Source organism: Monodelphis domestica, chromosome 6 (genome assembly GCF_027887165.1).
Source record: "Monodelphis domestica isolate mMonDom1 chromosome 6, mMonDom1.pri, whole genome shotgun sequence".
In the NCBI taxonomy this organism is placed as follows: domain Eukaryota; kingdom Metazoa; phylum Chordata; class Mammalia; order Didelphimorphia; family Didelphidae; genus Monodelphis; species Monodelphis domestica.
This window is the reverse complement of record NC_077232.1, coordinates 290,902,319-290,921,170: the sequence shown is the minus strand read 5'-3', so window position 1 is coordinate 290,921,170 and position 18,852 is coordinate 290,902,319. Positions and strand designations below refer to the sequence as shown.

The following is an 18,852-nucleotide window of genomic DNA, read 5'->3' as shown; positions in this document are numbered from 1 at the left end:
AAGGTCACATTTGGACTTAGGTCTTCCTGACTCCAGATCTGGTGCTCTATCCACTGGTACTTTTCTTTTTTTTTAATTTTCCTCATTTTTTTTCCTTTTGTTTTTAAGATCTTTCTGGGTTTATCTGCTTCCGTGCCTGGATTTTATTGCTACATTTTATGTTTCAGACTTTTTCCTGTATTCTTCATTTTTAGATCTCTCTTTCATATATACTGTAGACTACTAAAGTTGGGACTATTCCTTTTATAGGAGGTTGGAAATCTGCCAGTTTCTGTTCTAGGTAATATTCAGAACGTAGGATCATTCCCAGCTCTGCTTCTATTTTTTATTCCCTTCCACCAAAAAGAGACACTTGGATAGTACACGTTCCAGTATCTCTAATTCCTCCTTATCCCTACTACTTTTTTTCACTAGGTTGGACTGAATTTTGTCATTCTTTGGGAAAGAGTGAGGTGAAAAGCATTGAGGGATGGGGAGAGTCATGGAAGCCAGAGAAATCCCTGCTTTACTTAGGTGTGAGGCTGATCCCATTAAAATTTCTAATTGTCTTCTGTCATTTCAGGCATCCTGATTCCTTTCTCCATTTATTTCCTTTCCTTCTCCTGGCTAGATTGAGTCAGAAACATAGGTTGGGCTCTCTACCACCAATAAATAGAGGGTGGTGATTGTAGAGTGGATTTGAAGTGAAGATGTTGTTGTTTAGCCATTTCAGTCAGGTTCAACTCATCATGACTCCATTTGGGATTTTCTTGGCAAAGATGTTGAAATGGTTTGCTATTTCCTTTTCCAGCTCATTTTACAAAGAGGGAAACTGAGGCAAACAGGGTTAAATGACTTCCAGGGTCCCACAGCAAGGAAATGTCCAAGGCCAGATTTGAACTGGTTTTCCTGACTTTGGTTGCTCTTCTGAACAGTGCTCTCTCAACTAACTGCTTCTAGAACCTAGTTTTCTTGGTGTTCAGTGGTTTTTCAGTCATGGCTGACTCTGCTCTGTTACTTTATAAATGCTGATTAAATAAAAAAAACAAAACTATATGTAATGCATGCTTCCTTTGGAGTTTGAAGAGTTGAAGAAGTTTGCTTAGACTAATCTGCCCATCTTGCTTCTCCCAGATTTTTTGTATCTGCTACTACAGAGTTTGAAAATTTTCTCAACTATCTGAAAATCTTGTGTATTTGGCAGTTGATAAAGGATTATAGAATGTGTTCTTTGAAATATTGTATTTTGGATGTGGGTATTTTCACACTGCAATTGGTAATGGTGAGTAATAACTGCCTTGATAAAATAGGTGGTTTGATTGTTTGATTTGGCTATGTTTTATATAAACTTAATGTCTAAGATTGAAAGCAAAAGTAGTTTTAAAAATCTATATTATAATAAAACTTTAGAATATTGAAATAATATTTTTATTTTCTACTTCTGCATTTTGTCATAAAATTCTGTTGTTCTCTTTTTCAGAGCCTACTATTAAGAGAATAACACTATCTGCTGCTAGGAATGCTCTGGTCACCACTTAGACTCAATAATTTTTTTTAAGAACTTTAATTACTTGGATGTTTTCACCTAATTTTTTGATTGTTCTTCTGAAACATTCTTCCAGTGGTTCTTAGAGTTTACTGCCCTATCATTTCAGGAGGACTAACATAATTAATTATAATTTATTCATCTTCCTAAGATGATGTTAATTCATTTTTTTTTGTTGAGAAGTTTTGAACATCAAGACTGTTTTTTTTTTTCTGCAAAGCAAACTGTACATTCTAGATTTTCTCTGCTCTGCTGTGTATAAGCAAGGTATCCTTTCAGTCAATGTTTATTAAATTCATATGTTTTAGAATGGAAAAAACAAAGTTAAAAAAGATGATTTTCCTTTGGATATTTGTTCATTTTTCTTCATTAGTTTTTATATTTCTTTTTCAATAACTTGAGTTTTCTCTGGGATCCTCGATGAAACAGTGCTGCTGACTAGCAATTCTTTCCCTACTGTTGTGTTCTGCTTCTACCTATTGTAGACCTTGAGTGCTCACTGCATTGGGGTCTGTTCAATGCTTTTACTAGTCACTTCTAAACTCTATTCTTCTTTCTGCAATCAATTTTATTTAGTATCTATTAGCCTAAAGAGGCTGATAATAAAGGGACTAAGGAAGGGCACTACTAGACATAGCTATGGGGGTGGTCCCAGAATCCTTTGCACTTAGGATTCTTTTCTACCTTTCATTCTCACTGACTGCTTGTTAACTGTTTTTAATATATCATTATATTATTATATACATATCAACTAGACATGAACATTTAATTTCTAGAATTTTCCCTTCTCTACTTTCTTGTTCCCTTGGCTCTCTCCTCATTTATGGTGATCTGATTCATGGATCTCAATCTGCCTTGAGAGTAAGCTCCCCATATGGGTACTTCCAAGGGGTTAACTCTGAAAGGCATTTTCTAAAATTAAAATAGGCACCAGGTCAGTGATTTTGTATCATATGAGTAGTCACAAGTCTGTGGCCAAAGGGTATAGAGGAATGGGTCCTCCACTGACCTTACAGGTTATGGGTTGAGGGGTAGGAAGACTACTGATGAATTCTCTCTAAAAGTTATTTACTAAAATGGCAGCAGTCATGATGGTCATAGAATCACATTCAGTCAATATGTTAGGGTGCGCATGGGGGGGGGGAGAGAGAGAGAGAGAGAGAGAGAGAGAGAGAGAGAGAGAGAGAGAGAGAGAGAGAGAGAGAGAGAGAGAGAGAGAGAGAGAGAGAGAGAGAGAGAGAGAGAGAGAGAGAGAGAGAGAGAGAGAGAGAGAGAGAGAGAGAGAGAGAGAGAGAGAGAGAGAGAGAGAGAGAGAGAGAGAGAGAGAGAGAGAGAGAGAGAAAGTGTTTAGGAGCCAAATCTTGTATATTTAAGATCGAATAAGCTTAGTTTTAAATAAATTGAGTTGCAGTGAGATATCCAGGTAGAGATAGAATGAATGAATATTAATCCCTTCCCAAAACTCCCTCCTTAAATTATAAAGAAAACACACACACAAACCAACAAATGTTGCCTATTTGTCAATTGGTTATGAGCTCTTGATGAACAGGAATTGTGGCTTTAAATGTTATGCCTACTTAGGGGTCAACATTATACATTACCAATCATATAATCATCATAATTAGGAGGGAAATAAAATAAATAAATATACTTCAAACCGACATACCCACCTCACTCCAGGGCCCTGTTTTCCATTGGGCGGGACACGGCAATCTGTTACATGGTCGACGGGTTTCTGGACGTTCTCCTAAACAGTATTTGCTGTGCACAGAACGGTTGGTTCCATCCTGGAGAGGCTGAAGGCATCGTACTGTACGGAGCTGATAACCAGAACTCCCACAGGTTTTGGTACAATATTCCCATTCATCAGCCACCCAGCTACAGAAAGGAGGAGAAAAGATACCCTTCTAGTAATGTAGGGAGAAAAGACTCAGGCAGTATTCAAACCAAAAACAGAGACACGTCAACCCTTTGCTAGCTACGACACAGGCTCAGTAGCAATTCTGATTTTGTTCAGATGTCCTTGACTTCTTCAATATGAGCTGCCCTCACAGAGGCTGACCACAAACTTTCTCTCCCTTCCAGGAGATGTGCCTTGTGAAGTTCCACCAAGTGAAAAATGATTGCCTTTCTGGTGCCAAGCATGTTTGATTATCTACGGATCATCTCTGTGTTTTTGCACTGGTTGTTCACTATGCCTTGCATGCTTTTGCTCCTCATCTCTGACCCTGACTTCCCAAGGCTTTCTGTAAGACTCACTTCAAATTCAACCTTCTGCAAAAGGTCTTTCCAGGAGGATTTCCCTCAGACGCTAGTGCTTTTTTAAAGCCTTCTGAGATTTCCTTCCATCTTTCTACTTACAAAATGTAGGTACCTGGCTATTTATCTATTGCCTTCCTTCATTAGAAAGTGAACTCCCAAAGAGCAGGGGATTAAAACAAAGAGGCAAAAGACAATCCCTGCCCTCAAAATGCTTATAATTTATGGGGAAAAGAACATGAAAATAAATGTATACAAATAAACAGAATAGTAATAAAAAGGAGTTAATTAACAGAGGGAGCAGGTAGGTGGTACAGTGGATAGAGCACTAAGCCTAGAGTCAGGAAGACTCATCTTCCTGAGTTCAAATCTGTCCTTAGATATTTACTAGCTGGGTGATCCTGGGCAAGTCACTTAAGCCTATTTACCTCAGTTTCCTCATCTGTAAAATGAGTTGGAGAAGGAAATGGAAAACAATTCTAGTATCTTTGTCAAGAAAATCCTAAATGGGATCATATAGAGTATGGCATGACTGAAACAACTAAACAACAATGAATAGAGGTAAGACTGAAAGGGACCTTAGAAGTCACGGAGAACAATTCCTTTTTACAAATGAAGAAACTGAGGTACAAATAGGTTAAATGACTTGCCCAGGATCACACAACTAGTAAGGTTTTGAATTAAGATTCAGATATTTCTGATTCCCAGTCCAGCATTTTATCCATTGCATCACCTACTAATTGTTTAAGCTGCTTAAGGAGACTTACTTTTACTTTTTTTTTTAAACAAAGATTTCTCCACATCTTCCTGAGCCTAAAACCTCCTACTTCTATAAAAGAAAAGCTTAGCATCATGCCCGAAGACATAAAACAAGGTGGCAGCACTGAGTTTATCTCTGGCACCTGGCACAACTGTAACATTTTACTTCCCCAAACTGATCTGGAAAGGAAACAATGATGGAATTAATTTCATTGCAGCATGCTAAAACAAGCTGCTTCTGGGATGTGTATGTGGCTTTCACTGGGGTTAAAGTTTTCAGTCATGCTAAGAAAGTAAAAACAGTTTGACTGGGTTTTTTTTCCTTTTCTTTTTTTTTTGCTTCAGTTGCTAACAAATGCAATTATTGTGTTCGTCCTTAAGGAGGTTGATTGAGACCCGGTCTTTGGGGATTTCCTTGGACATTTGGACTTTCCTTGACAAAAAGGGAATTACCTCAAATAAAGCTGTTTCCATTAGGTTACCTTGAAGAGCAGAAGCAGAGAGAGAGAGGAAGGGGAAGAAAGAACTGGATGATGCCCTGGCTATGTTGTAGCCGTAGTGGTACTTCCTTGTTATGAGTTGGGTGAGATTTGTGTTAAAGATGATATTCAGGGAGAAGCTAGTAGTCTCATTCAGACGGAACACTAAGCATGTTCCATCTTTTTTTTTATTTTTGCACATTTGTGCTAGCTTGTCTTCTTTCATACAACATTGAACACAACAGGTACTTACTAAATATTTATTAACTAGGCTAACAAGCTACTCTATAAAGGCATAATCTGTACCTATCATTTTTGTTCAGTCATTTTTCTTTCATGTCCAATTCTTCATGACCACATTCAGAGTTTTCTTGACAATGATACTATGGTGGTTTGCCATTTGCTTTTCCAGCTCACTTTACAGATAAGAAAACTGGAGCAGAGTTAAATGATTTGGCCAGGGTAATATAGCTAGTAAGCATCTAAAGCCACATTAAGAAAATGAATTTTTCTGACTCCAAAAAACCTTTTTTTTAATCCAAACTTGGCATTCTATGGCTTCCCCATACCTAGCTTTGTAGACATTTATATTATATGTTATATAATATGCATATTATATAATATATAACATATTGTATATTATATTAAATGAGGTAAGGAGATGAGGACCTGACACTGTTGAGTTCTGTAAATACTCTGCTCAAACGGCATCCATTGTTAAGCATGAATGGGCAAACATCTATTAAAAAAATAAGGTTTAATGGATTGGTATTAGAATCAGAAGAACTGGGTTCAAATTCCTCATTTGACATTTATTGCCTGTGTGGTCCCAGGCAAATTATTAAACTTCTGCTGGACTCAGTTTCTCAACTATAAAATGAGGGGTTTGGGAACCAAATGGCCATCCAGGTTAGGATGCATGAGCTATGATCCTGCCATTAATTTTTTTCTGAAGTGGAGAATGAACATCAAGTAATATTATTAATAATAATCACAGTAATACTTACAGGGGATGTGTGCATTCCTGAAGATTGCACATTCTACGAATGGGTTTGGGCTTTTTACTGACTTCACAGAAGCTGCGATGTACCATTTTATTATCACTCTTCCTGCGGCATCCATATTTGGTGTACTGGGAACCTGGGGAAAGTCTGTAAGGGTTATTTTGGATCCATAATAAAAATTTACCCAGATATGGAAAAACATCCAGTTTTAAATGATATTTTATTAAGAGTATACCCACCAAAAAAGAGATCCTCTTAACATGTATCACTGAATTTAAAATGATAAAGTATTTAGATTCTGGAAATGCACAAAAATTAATTCTCTTCTTCCCAACCTGCTTTCTTCGGAATGTATTACTATGAAAAAAATGTGGTCTACTTACCCCCACCACAGGGTTCTGAACACTGAGACCAGCTCTTCAAAGCCCACTCAAAAGTATCTAATTCTTCCTGAATTACATTATTGCTGTTTATGGTGGGTACCGAGTCTTCATGAATGATATACTTGTATGTCAAGCTGGAACGTGTGTCATTCTCCTGAGGAATAATCTATTAAATACATAACATATCCAAGTGAATTAGGATAGTAGAGCTGAGAAATTCTTAAATGAAATGCTCTATGTTAATTCACTTTATTGCTATTTATTAGTAATAATACTATTAATATCATTGTTACTAAAATTGGAAATTGTCTCTTTTTGTTCAAGGAATCAATAATTAGTAGAAGCTTAATCAGGTGTTTTGACTACATATTAAGAGACCCATGTTATTTTTTTATAAGCATAAGGGGGAAAAATCTAAATTTAAAAAATTAAAGAGAAATCATTACTATTACAAAAGGTATTTTTATTTTATAATGAGTTACTTAAAGGTTCCTTTTGATAGTGATTTCTAGTTGGGTTCTGAAAAAGATGTATATGCAACTATTATACCTGCTATATCGAGTGACTTATAAAAGGATCTAATATTTTCAAATAAACTTTAAGAGCATTGTTTTAGAGAATTGGGGCAAAGAGGAAAATCTGGGGGTCACTGGGCAGAATGTTCTGGTTTGCAAAAGTCTAGCCTTACCATGTTCCAGAGTGGAGAGGTTCTTCAGCCACTTTTTAATCTAACCCTTTCTGAACAAGAATTCCCACTATAGCACATCTGACAAGAGATCATTCAACCTTTTCTTGAAGACTCTTTTTCTGTGAAGGGCCCATTCTGCTTTGGGATAGTCCAAATTGTTTAGAAGTTCTACCCAATAACCGGGCTAAATGAGTTTCTTTGTAATCTCTGCCCATTACTTTGAAGCAGGCCTGCCTTATCTGATGGAGTAGAATAAATTTAATCCCTCTTACATCCCAAGACTTCTCTTCCCCAGGAATATCTCCAATTACTTCAACCAATTTCCATATGGCATGATCATATGGCTCTTCTCTAATTCTCCTTGCCACTCTCTGGCCATTCTCTGCTTCATCCAGCCAACAAGAATTTTAATTGCCTACTATGTGCCTGGCATGTATGATACAAAGAATGACCCAAAATGATCCTGTCCTCTAGAAGCTTACAGTTTAACAGGGGAGACAATATGTAAACAATTATGTACCAACAATCTATATACTAAGATAAATTGTGGGCAATCTCAACCAGACAGCACTTGAATTAAAGGGGATTAGAAAAGAGTTTTCGAAAAAGATGGAATTTTAGCTGAGATCTGAGGAAAGGGGATAAACATTTATTAAGCACCTATTATGTACCAGGCACTATGCTATGTCCTTTTTTACAAATATCATTTCATTTGATCCTCATGAGTATTCTGTAAGATAGTTGTGGAGGCTGGAAATAAGATGACTTTTGAGGACTCTTCTAGCTCTAACTGAGCAAGCTATGCTCCTGTCATTTATTTCTGTTTGAAGTGAAGAATGAAAATAAAGTTATTATGATCCCCATTTTATAGTCAAGGAAATGGAGGCAGAGGTTAAGTAACTTGTTCAGGGTCATATAGCTAGTAAGCATCTAAGGCTGGATTTGAATTCAGGTCTTCCTGACTCCAGGATGAAGTACTCTATCCACTGTGTCACTTATATGCCTCTTTAAGGATGCCAGGAGACATGGATAAGAAAAGAGGGAATTCCATACATGGGAGACAGTCAGCAAAAATACTCAATTTCTAAAATGTAACACCTAGAACTGAATGTAATGGTTCTAGACTAAGGAAGAATAGAGAGAGACAAATACACCTGGAGTCCTGGAAATAAATGGCCTCTTTCTTAATTTTTAAGATTGCCTTAGCTTTCTTAGTTGCTACATTATTCTCTCTCTCTCTCTCTCTCTCTCTCTCTCTCTCTCTCTCTCTCTCTCTCTCTCTCTCTCTCTCTCTCTCTCTCTCTCTCTCTCTCTCTTTCTTTCTCTCTCACTCTCTCTCTCTCTCTGTGTGTGTCTGTATCTCCCTAAAAACTAATTTAGGCCACTAATAAAAATGTTAATTAGCCCTTGAGTCATGAAACTAATTTCATGAGTTCAAACCTGGCCTTGAAACTTACTAGCTGTGTGACCCTTGACATGTCACTTAAACCTGTTTGTCTCCATTTCCTCATTTGTAAAGTAAGCCGAAAAACCAAACCAAACCAAAACAAACAAACAAAAAAAAAAACCCATTCAGCTCTTGAATCCTTTCATTCTACAATGCTTATCAATTCTGAGAGCGGGTTTGTGGTTTGTTTTTTTCAAGAAAACCCTGAAAAATATCATGAAGAGTAGAATACAACTGAAATAACAATAATGGTACTAGAGGATTAATTCTAAATTGTCTTTGAAACATTAAGGACTATTCTTTGGTTCTAGACATTCAACCAGTTCTACCTAATTGTATTATTTATTGCCTAGCCATATCTCACCATTTCATCCACATGAGATACTCCCATTCAAATATGTTGTTAATATCTAGGTCAACTACATTTATTGCATTTCCCTGATTGACTGGTCATGTAACCCTGTCAAAAAAAAAGGATATGAGGTTAGTCTGGCATGACTTTTTCCTTTTCCTTTTCCCCTTACTTTTCCTCTCCTTCTGGCCAACTTAATGAATGGTTACTTATGCTTATTCTTTATAACTACCTCCTCCCTTTTTTCTAAGTTTCATTTTGATAATATATTCTAAAACTGCAAGGAGTCAAGGCTAAATTATCTTGCCCACAATTTACAGACTTTACTCCATTTACTCTTGAAATTTGGCACATTTGCTCTTCTCTAGCCCTGTTTTTAAAAGAAAGACTGAGGCCACTCACTTAATTTTTTTGTACCTGTTTTTCTTCATCTGTAAAATGAGAACAATGGCTAAGATCCCATTCAGCTTCTACAATGCTTATCAATTCTACTGAGAGTTTGAAGCATCAAGGGTTGTTATTGTTGTTGCCAGACTTCTTGTTCAACATTGTTCTATGTGGCTTATGTGTTGGAAAGCAGATATATAGTAACATATCAATTCCTGACCTAGTTAAATAGGTCAGTAAAAGAATTTTCAAAATTAGTTTGAGAGTGATATATATATGATAGAGAAGTCATAAGCCATAGGTAAATGGTACTTTATTTTGGCTTTTTTTTTTCTCCACCCCTTACTTATTAAAGTATTTGTTAACTAGAAGGCATGTGGGGAAGACATGGAGGTTGGATATTGGAGAACTCCTCCTAGATCTACCATCATTTGAGGAGGGACCCAGAGACTTTGCTTCATCATTTTCTTTCAACTTGACTTGCTAGATTCACGATCTCCAGAAACTCATCATTCTATAACATAAAATGAACTGTCTCCTCCTCAGACCATTTGCTGCTCTGACTTTAGGACTTCATTGTTCCCCATCAACCCCTTCAACTTCTTTTTATGTATTGTCTTCTCCAAATAGATTGTAAGCTCTTTGAGGACAGGGGTTGTGTTATGCCATCCTACTTTTTGTTTGTTTGTTTGGTAACCTCAGCACTTACCATAGTGCCTAGAACATAGTAGATGCTTAATAAATGTTTATTGACTCTGACTCTGACTCTTTCAGAATGTTAATCATATTTGAAGTTTGGAGGATGGTAACTGATTTCAGGTCAGACTTTGGGAAAAAAAATATAAGAAGCTGACTTGATAATCCAAATTTCCTAAAAGCAAGGAACTTAGTGGCAGCAAATTTTAAGCCCAAATAATCCAATTAAAACCACCCAAATGAAGACACATTTTAATAAATATGCTGACCAATATAAAAGCTTTAACAATGAAATTTAATTTTTTTAAAAGATACCAAGGACACTGTGACTGTTATTACCACATACCAAAACAATGACAGAGTCATGTAAAGGTCCATCTGTGTGAAGAGTCTCAATGTCATCTTCTATATTGTAATCCCACTCAACGCCAAGATCAATGAATGTCCGAGACTTTGCTTCCTCCCCTCTGCCATTTAAAATATAGTGTCCTGTTGCCAGGTTCTTGATAGCTAAAAAAAAGGGAAGTTTGAGGGGCTAAGCATGGTAGAACTAAGTATTCATAGTAAATCCATTCTCTTATAAATACTAAAGCCTATTTCTCTCGTTTTTTTTGTATTATCATTAAAATGACAAGAATAATAATTACAGTATTCCTCATTGTTTTGAAGTGACTCCTGCATCCCAAAGTGAATATTAACTTTAGTATCTCCAGCAAGCTTCCATGGAAGATGATGGAAGATCATATATATATATATCTTCCATCTACATATATATATATATACCCACATACACATAATACAAATTCATAAATACATACATATATACATTTAAGCTTTGATGGCTTAAAATGCAATAAAATATTTTAGGATATCATGTATTTATATAAATATATATGTGTAGACATATACATACACAGACATACATGTGATTTCATTGGATAGGAACTCCTGGGTGAGAAATCTCATTCTACTGGTACCTTCTTTGCAAAGGACAATTTTAGGGAATAATCTAATCCAAGATTGTCGAGTTCAAACAAAAAGTGTTTCCTGTGGTGCCATATTGATTTAGAAAAATCACAAATTAATATTATCTACATTGTATTATATTTTTACTTATTTTGTTAAATATTTCCCAAAGAGAGGTTAAGTAACTTGCCCAGGATCAAGGAACAATAAGTGTCAGAAGTGAGATTGATGGCTTGTCTTTCTGATTAGGAGGCAGAACTCTAACCTGCCATCCCAACTGCCTCTCATACTGAGCCTAGATGACTGAGACTACTGACATGCCCCCAACAGTAATAGGGAGGTTTGAAGGAGAAGAGGGTCTGGAAGAAAAGACAGTAAGTTCACTTGGGGGCATGTTATTTTTAAGAATGTCTTGGGACATCCAGCTTAAGATGTCCAATACATAGCTGGAAATGTGAAATAGGAAAGAGATTAGGGCTAGATAAACAGGTATTGGGTGTATAAGCATGTTTTTTGTTTGGAACTGGACATTTAAAACCTCACTGGCATGGAGTGAAACCCCATGTATTGTAGTCATTTTTTTGTAAAGTCTGGCACATGACCTGAAAATAATGAGTATTCTACCATTTATGGCCCACAAAAATAACAATTTACTGTGTACCTGAGGTGGGGAGGTGGGGGAGAACAATTTGGGGGAAGTAAGAATCACATCAAAACTTTAGGATTTGCAATTATTATTGTTGAAATGACAATAATGGCAATTAACTTTAAAATTTCCATTTAAACACAAATTCAACTAAACTTGTATAAATAATTTCCTTTCTCTATTTTTAAGGTAAAAATGAAAGAAATTTCTACTAAGGCAACAAATGATGTTTGTTAACTGGGTCAATGAAAATCTACTGTTGCTTTAACAATAGTGGGCCATGTGCTTGCAGTCTACATGTGTATTTATAAATAGAAGTCACAGTCCATTTGTGTGATTTGTCTATCTGAGAGGAATAGGTTATTTCTCAAATGGATTATTAGCAGCTGAGAAAACAGAGGACCATTGGGGAGAATATAGATCATTATGCTAGTTGGAAAATATGAGTGGGCAGGAAGAGATTTGCTAAAATAAAGATTTTCTTCCCCAAAGTGGTGCAAATACTCTCAAAATGTGTGGTTCTTCTAGCTATTAAATATCTGAGATGTAATATCAGCAGGTGTGCTAATAGGTGGCATATTCTATTTTTGCATGACCAATGGACAAGTGCTCTAATATAATTCATTTTCCCTCAGGTTATTAAACTCATTTAATTCTCAATATAATCTATTGCTTCCTAAAATCTTCACCTTCCTTATAAGCATAGCTAGGGTATTCCCTCTTCTAATAATAGCTAACATTTATGTAGAACTTTAATGTTTACAAAGTACTTGACTTATTTAATCCCCACAACAATCCCATGGGGCAAGTATTATTATTCCCATTTTAAAGAAGAGGAAATTGAGGCCAAGAGAGATTGTGACTTGCCAGGAGTCACATAGCTAGTAACTCTGAGATACTATTTGAACTCGCATCTTCCTGATTCCATGTCCAACCTTCTATCCACTGCACCAAAAATTGTCCCTTATCTACTCCCTGTAACTTCCACAATGTAGCTCTCCCTATTTGAATCTCCCAAGTGTTTTGTTATTTGTGTCTATGCCTCATTTTAGTTATATGTATACTAGATTTTCAATTCCTTGAGGGCTAAGACTAGTCTTCTTTGATCCTGGTTGCCCAAGTGCTTAGCATATCTCTTACCTAGGAGTATGATACATGCTTATTCAGTTAAATTGTATCTTGCTCTGAGGGAAACAGAGTATAGATCAATGAGTAAGTGAAATTCTGGTACAGTCTTCTTATATGATCACTACAAAACAATGCTATATAGTAGAGAGAGCTGAGCTCTGAGAAAATGAGACCTGGATTGATTTTTGCCTCTTATTGGCTATGTAATCCTGGGCAAGTCACTTGAAACCGAAGGCTCCCAGTCAGTTCTTTAAGACTGCAGGGAAAGCTTGCATTAGGAGAGTTTCTTCTTTGGGGAGCTCTCTATCCAAATGAAATCACAGGGCTGGTCCCTATCCTTATTTCTATGCAATTATTGCTTTTAAAAAATATTGGTTTTGACCTTGAAACTAAAGCATTTCTTTGATATTTGAATATTTAAGCAAACCATACTTAGCATGCAATGCAGAATGCAAGGATAGAAATACTTACCAAGGACATGAGGAGAAGCTTCATCTTCCTGTATTAACACATGTCTAGCACCAGGGGGAATATCAAACATCTTAAGGTACCCTTTTGCACGTTCAGTAATCAGGAAGACACAAGAAGGAAACAGAAGGAATAGCTAAGGTTAGTAGCAAACTATATTATTTTTGCTTCTATTTGCAGAAAGCGGAACACGCAAACTGAAATGCAATTTGTCACTTCAGCACACTGATGATAGGTTTTGTAACAGCCTGTATTTGCTTGGGGATGAACACTCATGAATGGGGAGAAAAATCAATTAGTGATAAAAGTCAACTAGTCCAACTTCCTCAATTGAATCTAAAACAATGAAGAGCTAGTCCAACTGAGAGTTGAGATTTGAATCCCGTTCCTCCATCTCCACATTTCAACACTCATTGGTCCATCAATTGTTGTTACAAACCTATGCATCCCTTCTCTTGTCGTGTTATTGGTGTCAGAACAACCAACAACTTAAGCAAAGGCAGTACATTTCCTATGTTTGGGCAAATGACCATTCTCCCATTGTACACCCATCATGTCTCAGCTTCTGCCCCTGATTGATGCACTTCATAGGATTTTTAAATATTTGCATCTTTCTTAGTCATTTAAAAATTGTACATGATGACTCCTGGCAGCTAATTCTCCAATGAATTAACACTTTTATGTCAGGATAGAAACTCTAAAGAAAAAATTAAAAGGGAAATTAATTGGCGATTGTGAATACGTTCAAATAAGGCCTATAGGGGATAAAAACAGATCAGTTTTCTATGTTTGGCCAAACCACAAAATTTAACAATAACTACAATTTGATGTTTTATGGCATTTAGCATAATGCCTAGCACAGGGTATATAACTGATAATTCAATAAATTTAATAAACATTTATTTACTAATATTTTAGTAATTATTTTATTTTTATAAAATTTGAACATCAAATACATATTAAAATAATATATTTTAATTTAATAATTTATTTTTAATGATTGACTAGCTGACTGCTTATATGAACCTTTCTAGTCTTCTTAAACCCTATCTCTCTCTACTTCTTCCATGTACTCTTCCATCAGTGACATTAGCTTCTTGATGTCCCATGGACAGGACACTACATCTCAGCTCTGAGCATTTTCCCTGGTTGTCCATATTTCTTGGAATGCTTTCTATCTATTGATTTCTTTAGTTCCCTTCAAGACTCATAAAAATTCCCACTTTCTACAAGAAGCCTTTCTCAATCCCTCTTTATTATAGGGCCTTCCCTCTGTCAATCATTTCCCATCCAGATCCAATCATTTGGCCCATCCAGAGCTTGTTTGTACATGTTTGTTTGCTTGTCATCTCCCCTTCACAGTGTGAGCTCCTTCAAGGCAGGGACTGTCCTTTAACTTTCTTTGTATCCTCAGAATGAATACAGTGCCTGGTAGTTAGTAAGAGATTAATAAATGCTTATTGAACAACCTCAATTTTTGAGGCCACCAAAAATTAATACTATTTTAATAGCATTAGCTTACTTTTTAAGTATTACATAAATCCTACTATTGTCAAAGTTATAAGTGACAATTTTCTCCTTATAATTATCATGTGTTCTATAAATAAATGTAATCATTGCAATGCATTCTCCTAATTATAAAATTCACAGTAGTATGATAGATGGAAGGATATACGGATATCTCATTTGTAACTGTTATTCAAAACTATGTAATAAGAGGATTGGTTGAAGAAAGTAGAGATATTTAGCCCAGAGAAGAGAAAACTTAGGGAAAACATCATAACTGAGTTCATTAATATAGAAGAATTTATTTTTTTCATCCCTGAGTCAGAGATTGTAGTGTAGGATAATTTATTATAGAGAAAATGTCAAGGACCATGATCAAAGGGAAAATTAACGAATCAATTTAGTAAAAAATCCAGTGCAATCAACCAAAGCGTTTTCCTCACTCATTTTTCTCCCAGAATGCCCTAATAATTTGATTGAATGCACTACCTTGATGTCCCAGTAATAAAATCTTATTTGTGCATCAGAAAACACATGAAATGTACTACTTTTGCCTGTGCCTGGGATGCTTCTAAGTGTCAAACTCCAGAAGCTACTTGCAGCAAACTCCTTTTTGCTAGTCATAGAGATTTATCTTGCTGCCATTTCCATTAACATAACTCACCCAGAACATTTTTAGCTGCCTTTGTCTCAGAAAGAGATACATTGCGAGCTCCTTTGGGCAATGTGAAGGCTCCTCTTGTCTTCCCTTAAATAAAATGTCTTAAGTTAGTGCTTTAGGGAACCAAAGTCTTCTTGTTTCATTGACTATATTTGTCTCCCATTGTCATATATATATATATATATATATATATATTTACATATATATATATAAAGTCAATATGAGTTTAATAGTCAATGAAAGTAAGACTAAGTGTGAATGAAAAATCATGTAGATGATTTTAAGTTTGGATACTTGCAGATTTGATTTTCCAGTAACTTGAGTTCCTTTTGGCATCTCTTGCTTAAGTGTTTCCCTGTTGGAAGAGTTTGATTAGTCTTCGAATGACTATATTGCCAACACGGCTGTAAAGCAACTGATTTAACTTAATGTTGAACTGAGTGGATCTCTGTGAATGAATAAAGCCTTCTCTAACATCCTTACACTGGCAAGGTTCATTCTGAGTAGACTCAAGTTATTTTGGTAGATTTGCATCCTCACAAGAGAAACACAAAAATGAACAGAGAAGCTGTCGTCTGTCTATCCCATGAGTTCTGAGTTTTGGTCATGGTCTTGACCTGATCCCAAACAAATACCATACCCACATTTGGGATCCAATCATCTTTGAAATGAGCAAACACTTGCTACTACTGAAAGTTAGCAATACTCTTAATCTTAAGAAGGTGATCTTTAAAGGAAAATCCCAAATAGGGTCATAAAGAGTTGGACATGACTGAAATGAATAAACAACACTTTTGTGAATTATTTTGTATTCAGAAAAGAGTTAAATATTGCATCATGTTAGAATCATCCATTAAAACTTTAAATACTACTATAAATTGCTATAAACTAGACATGCAAGTTAACATTAATATGCATTTTTCCTTTCCTTTCATAGAATCTCTTGCTTCTATGATCATATAATACTATTAGCTTTTAATAATAATAATGCCTTTAATAATAGTGCTTTAAGATTTGCAAAGTATTTTACCTATGTTATCTTATTTAATCTCCATAACAACTCTAGGAGGTAGAGACTATTACTATCCCCATTTGACTGATGGGGAGACTTAGGCACAAATAAGTTAAGAGGCTTGCCCATGGTCACATAGCTAGTGTGTATCTGTGGCAGGATTTGAACTCAAGTCTTCTTGACTCTATGTCTAGCATTTCATTCACTGTTTTACTCTAAAATGTCAATTGATGAGAAAAAAAAAATCCGGTTGTGCCTAATGGAGTAGATGGCCATTTATTTTCATCTTTTAAATCTCCAGTTTTTCTAGATCAAGAGGATAAAGTCAACTTTCAATTCGATATCAGTGAAATTATAGTTTATTGCTTAAATGAAAATTACAGAAATTGGTTTTGTACTTTCCTGTATGTTATTTGTGATTTTAACCGATGGAACAAGCTGTTTCCTACAGATATTATTTCATCTGACATCATGAACCAAACATCAGTCATTTCACTTTTTAGTGGAACCTTAATTCTAATTTAAAAGTGATTTTAATAAAGGCTGATATTTGGATTCCTAGTAGACATGGGGATAGAATAAACTTATTTGCTATTAAAATAAAATGAGATAAAAAGAACACAGAACATAAAACTAAAATAACTGATGCAAGATTTTTCATTCTTTGTCAGACCTTAGCAAGTTTAATCAAAAATTCAAAGCAAATTACTAAATAAAAGATTTATCTATTCTAAGTGTTCTTCTTGCTGTTTTTTTTTGTTAGTTTACAAATAAGAATCATTTGATCTTCATGTGAAATTGTCTTTCCCATGTAAGTGCTGAGGTACTCATGAATTCAGTAAAATAATTATATGTCTGTTATATATATATATATATCCTAAAAATATTACACTAAATTAACCAAATGAACAAATTGGTATACAGATAAATGCATGCTAACCAACCAAATTATAAATTCAACAACAGTATGCATACATACACACATGAGCATGAACACATATACACACATACCACTTTGGATTTAGTGACTTGTATGAGAAGGGGAAAGGATTTAGAAAATCTCTTATTTGTAAATAACAACGTACCACATCAATCCAAACATAAGAATGTGTGCAAACACAGATCTTACCAGGCTTCTTGGGAGTTCTGGTAAATGTTCCTTTCACAGTGCGACAATGAGAATTATCTCCTCCACAGACTCCACATTTATCTTCGACCTTATTGGAACCAATCTCTTTATCGCAGCCTACTTTCTGCAGAAAAACAACCATCAAGGTTGCCAGTTTAGGACTGTGATACACTAGAGATCAGCCCAACAAGAATACATGGGATCTGAAACTTCTCAACATTCCTTGGCTCCCATCTCCTCTTTCTTTAAAAAAAATTGATTGAGAACAGTAAAATTGAGTTAATTAAATCTTTTCTTATTCCCTACCCTTCTGTCATGACATGGAATAAATTGTAAATAAGATTAGGGATATCTTTACTCGTATAAACTCCTTGATAGTAGGGACTTTGTTCTCCCTGGTTTTTATTAATTTGCACTACTTGCCTCATATAAACTAGTAGTAAAATTATAGTACATTTTAGTTTTATATATTAGTATATTTGATCTTTTCCATGAATAAACTGAAGCCTAGAGAGAATGACTTATTATTAGTCCCATGGGTAATAATAATTATTATTAATAATAGCAAAGTGCTTTAAGCTTTGCAAATTAATTAGTGAATATTTCTTTGAGCTCTCACAACTACCCTGTGAAGTAGGTATTATTATCCCCATTTTGCAGATGAGGAAAATGAGGCACAGACAGGTTAACTGACTTGCTCACTCCTGGGGAAGAATTCTACCTCTGGTCTTATTGATTCCAAGTATAGTAATCCATGTTCTACTACTGTTACCATCACTATAAGGGCTATTATGTCTATGGCTGCCTTCGCCACATCTGGCTTCCTTTTCCAAGAACAATGAGAGACACTTGCCTTGAGTATAAAAATAGAATACAGTTTTCCAGAATTATGCTATTACCCTATTCTGCAAGGGTTAAACTCAGTGTAAAGTGGGTCTGTCTTGGATCTTATCCAAGGGCTAAGAAATTACTCAAAGGACCAAGTAACCACTTGGTCCTGCCCCAAATAACACTCCCCTGCCCCAAATAAGACATAATGCATAACAATTAGTTGGGAATTCCTTTGGACTTACCACACATTCTCCTCGCACACATATGCTATATGGGTCTTTGTAAGAACAACGGGTTCCATCATGCACCAGCTGTTTCATATAAGCAACATCTCCTGTCTCTTTGGATTGGCAGTAAAGGTGGCATCTTTTGTTGGCTGCAGAGTGGAGAAGAACAACTGTTCACATTTAAGAGGATGGCTTGAATAGTTGGCTTTATGGTTAAAATAGAAAGTTTCAAGACAGTCACCTGAAGTCAAAAGGGATACCGTATAAATAAATAAAAAGAAAGGATGCCCAGGAGACAA

At 35.5% G+C, this 18,852-nt stretch overlaps 1 protein-coding gene across 1 annotated transcript in view; it reads right to left on the bottom strand.

The window, feature by feature from the left end:
- Window positions 1–18,852, bottom strand: part of ADAMTS3 (ADAM metallopeptidase with thrombospondin type 1 motif 3) — a 289,879-nt gene that overhangs the window by 11,303 nt on the left and 259,724 nt on the right. Inside the window, exons 14-20 of the mRNA XM_001374936.4 lie at window positions 18,569–18,702; window positions 17,496–17,619; window positions 13,191–13,271; window positions 10,326–10,489; window positions 6,410–6,575; window positions 6,030–6,162; window positions 3,196–3,403 (exon numbers count right to left, since the gene is read on the bottom strand). Of these exons, the coding sequence (XP_001374973.1) occupies window positions 3,196–3,403; window positions 6,030–6,162; window positions 6,410–6,575; window positions 10,326–10,489; window positions 13,191–13,271; window positions 17,496–17,619; window positions 18,569–18,702 (1,010 nt within the window). The remainder of the gene's footprint in view (window positions 1–3,195; window positions 3,404–6,029; window positions 6,163–6,409; window positions 6,576–10,325; window positions 10,490–13,190; window positions 13,272–17,495; window positions 17,620–18,568; window positions 18,703–18,852) is intronic.